This window comes from Phytophthora infestans, genomic scaffold (assembly GCF_000142945.1).
Source record: "Phytophthora infestans T30-4 supercont1.61 genomic scaffold, whole genome shotgun sequence".
NCBI lineage: Eukaryota > Oomycota > Peronosporomycetes > Peronosporales > Peronosporaceae > Phytophthora > Phytophthora infestans.
This window is the reverse complement of record NW_003303698.1, coordinates 722,874-725,671: the sequence shown is the minus strand read 5'-3', so window position 1 is coordinate 725,671 and position 2,798 is coordinate 722,874. Positions and strand designations below refer to the sequence as shown.

Below are 2,798 nucleotides of genomic sequence, written 5' to 3'. Positions count from 1 at the left end.
TTGGCTTGCAGCAGGCCCTTAATCAGATCCGATAGTTTTTCTCGGAACTGAGGCGCCACCTTCCGCACCCTTTGAGCGATCGGTTTCGCGTCGCCGACATCGATGTCACATTTGACTCCGCGGGCAGCGGGCGGTAACGCATTACCTTTACCAATCAGCAGATGTCGGCTCTCCCAGATTTTCTGACGCAGACGATCCACTTCAGCAGGTTCATTCGCCCCTGGATCCACTTGGATATCATCAATCGTGACCTCTTCTGTGGTCAGTGGTACCTCCGGGATCACCGCCATGCCTTCTCCCAGATCCTCGGCGTGTAGATCCCCGCCTTCACGGTAGCAGACTTGATCATCTTCCGTCTTCGTAGGATCCACCATTGGATCCAAACACCGCGACCCTCTTTCGCCTGGCAGTCCTTCTGGCTCCGGGGGATCAGATACCCTGGTATCAGGGAAACCACCAGTTGGATCTAGTCGGTCCTCTAACGAGTTTAAACCCGACGGTTCTGGTTTGACTAGTGTTGCCACTCTCGATAGGGATCCCGGCACTTTATCCAATGGAAAGCTTGGATCCACTTGTGGATCAGCGGGATCCGGCTGTTCGGCTTTAGCCCTCTGCAATCCTTCATCCACCGACCCTGCGTTATCTAAGGGCCGACTCTGGGGATCGTCCCCCGTCGTGGATCCAATCTCCATTGCTTGGATCTCAACCCGTCGATCCCTCTGCAGGATCTTTCGCGGAGTTGGATATGAAGGCCGATCCACCAAGGGGCCAGTTGGCTCCGCCGGGAGCTCCACCTCTCCGAGAGATTCGATCTCGGTAGTCGCCTCGTACACCAGATTCTGCCATTCTTTGTAGCGGCGGGATCCCACTGACACATATCCAGGGAGAGCCATCCAAAGCACTCTATTTTTTTTAGCGAACACAAAAAATAGGATGTGAAGCGCCACAGACGCAGAAAGGGTCACCAAAAGAAAGAGCAGTACACCACACCAAAAAAAAGTGTCGTTTCGCAAAAATCTTTTCTCTCCACAAATAGATATCGTTAGCCACTACTATTAAAATAGTTTAGAGCTTAGCTTCCCAGCATCTAAGAAATTTAAAAATTAACAGCATTGTGAGTGGAGCATCGATACAATGGAGAATGTTCACGGCAACACAGCGAATCGCCCTGTACGAAGAGGATCGAGAGGTACTAATCTCTCCGAGTTGGGGTCGTCGTCGTCTTCATCTTCGTTGACAGGGTTGGCAGTAACTACAGCTCCTGCATTGCCAAGAAACACTAGCGACGCGGGCCCGGGTCGTATCCACAGTTCGTGGAAGAAGCGATTGTAGTGTGTTTGGGGGCCTCGCTTTTTATTCCCTGGCAACACTGAGCGGTGGGCAACGAGTTTGACAGGCCAGCTGCGACATTTGATCGAGCTCGAGGAAGATGAAGACAATCCCAAGAAGAATCGAACTCCTCTTCCATACTATTGCGCAGCTCTGGAAATGCGATGGGAAGCATTCGAGACGCAATCAAGTAGCCACACAGTGGGCATGAACCTGCTGGAGAAGCTCGCGTCGATGCGTGCGGATGAAGAGATGGAGGAGCCCGTCGCGAAGGATGTCGTGATGCATTTAGTGGAGAGTGGACATCTCTTGCTGCATCAACGATTCCGAGCTGCGTTTGTGGAGCGATGGGTAGCGGCTGAGGTGATTGGATTGTCTGACGGCGACGAGAACGGGATCATCAGTGGGCGTTTACGTGCTCTTCAGTCGTGCATGGATCTGGTTCATTTGCTTAGCTACAAGCGCGAGTTCGTGTTTGATCAAGACGACTGCTCAGTGGCCAAGCTGTACATCGAGCACACTGTACTCAGCATGGACGCCGGTACAGGAGCTGACGCTCGTGGTATCAAGCAGCAGGTGGCTGCGAATTTTGAGCCACTGCGTCTTGAAGTGGCGAGTGAATTCTATAAAGAGTACGCAGTGCACTTACGTACGCTTGGTTTCCGACGTCTTCGGACGCTAGCTACCAGCAGAAGCCATGCACGTGCCTTCCCTGCGGACCCCAGCGCAGCAAACGAGAGCGACATACCTGCCAAAGAAGGCTTCTCCGAGTACTTTTACCACCCGGTAAGAACTGCAGCGGAAGCGGCTGGGTGGACGAATAGTGCAAGCAATGACCCTCTCTCCATCGTGGTGCTTGAGGTAAAATGCGACAATCGAGGCGTGCTGCTGACTGCGGTACGTGTGAGTTTGCACGACTTGGAGCAGCAAGATCTGCGTTTCAGAATCGTTTGGCTGCCAAGACTGGGAAGAAGACGACTGGAGTATCTGGAGCAAGAGTGCAGAGTGAAGCGTCGTGGCTACGTGCTCAACTGCAGACCCAAACTCTCATTTACGGGTTGACCATCCGCTACTTCCAGCAACATCTTCTGCAGTGGCTTGACGCGTCGCACGACTTCCACGACGCAGAGAATGGACACGGTCACAGTGTAGGCAAGCATCAAAGTGAGGATGACGCGCTTGTCGTGACCCCACCGCTGCCTTGGAAGAAAGCGGCCACGTTCCAGAACATCGGCAAGGGGCTTTAATGCTTCTTGCAAGCCTTTCCGGATCCGCCTATGGAACCCAAGAAGTTCAGTACACCAGCCCCAACGTCGTCACCGTGCAGATCTTACTCCGATACATCGCATGTCATGGCTCACGCTACCAAGTGTTAGACCTACTGCAGTTTGGTACACCAGATGCAGTCGTGTGTCACTCGTCATCAAAAGCTTTTGTGTGCTACCGGTGGAGCGGGCTCTGCAGGAAGC

At 53.1% G+C, this 2,798-nt stretch overlaps 1 protein-coding gene across 1 annotated transcript; it reads left to right on the top strand.

Annotated features, from left to right (window-relative positions):
• Window positions 1-1,581: 1,581 nt before the first annotated feature.
• PITG_17896 (uncharacterized protein) lies at window positions 1,582-2,576 on the top strand (the record flags this gene model as incomplete). The annotated part of the gene is made up of 2 exons (XM_002896385.1): window positions 1,582-2,266; window positions 2,323-2,576. 2 exons carry the CDS (start codon window positions 1,582-1,584, stop codon window positions 2,574-2,576), a joined length of 939 nt encoding a protein of 312 aa, XP_002896431.1.
• Window positions 2,577-2,798: the final 222 nt, after the last annotated feature.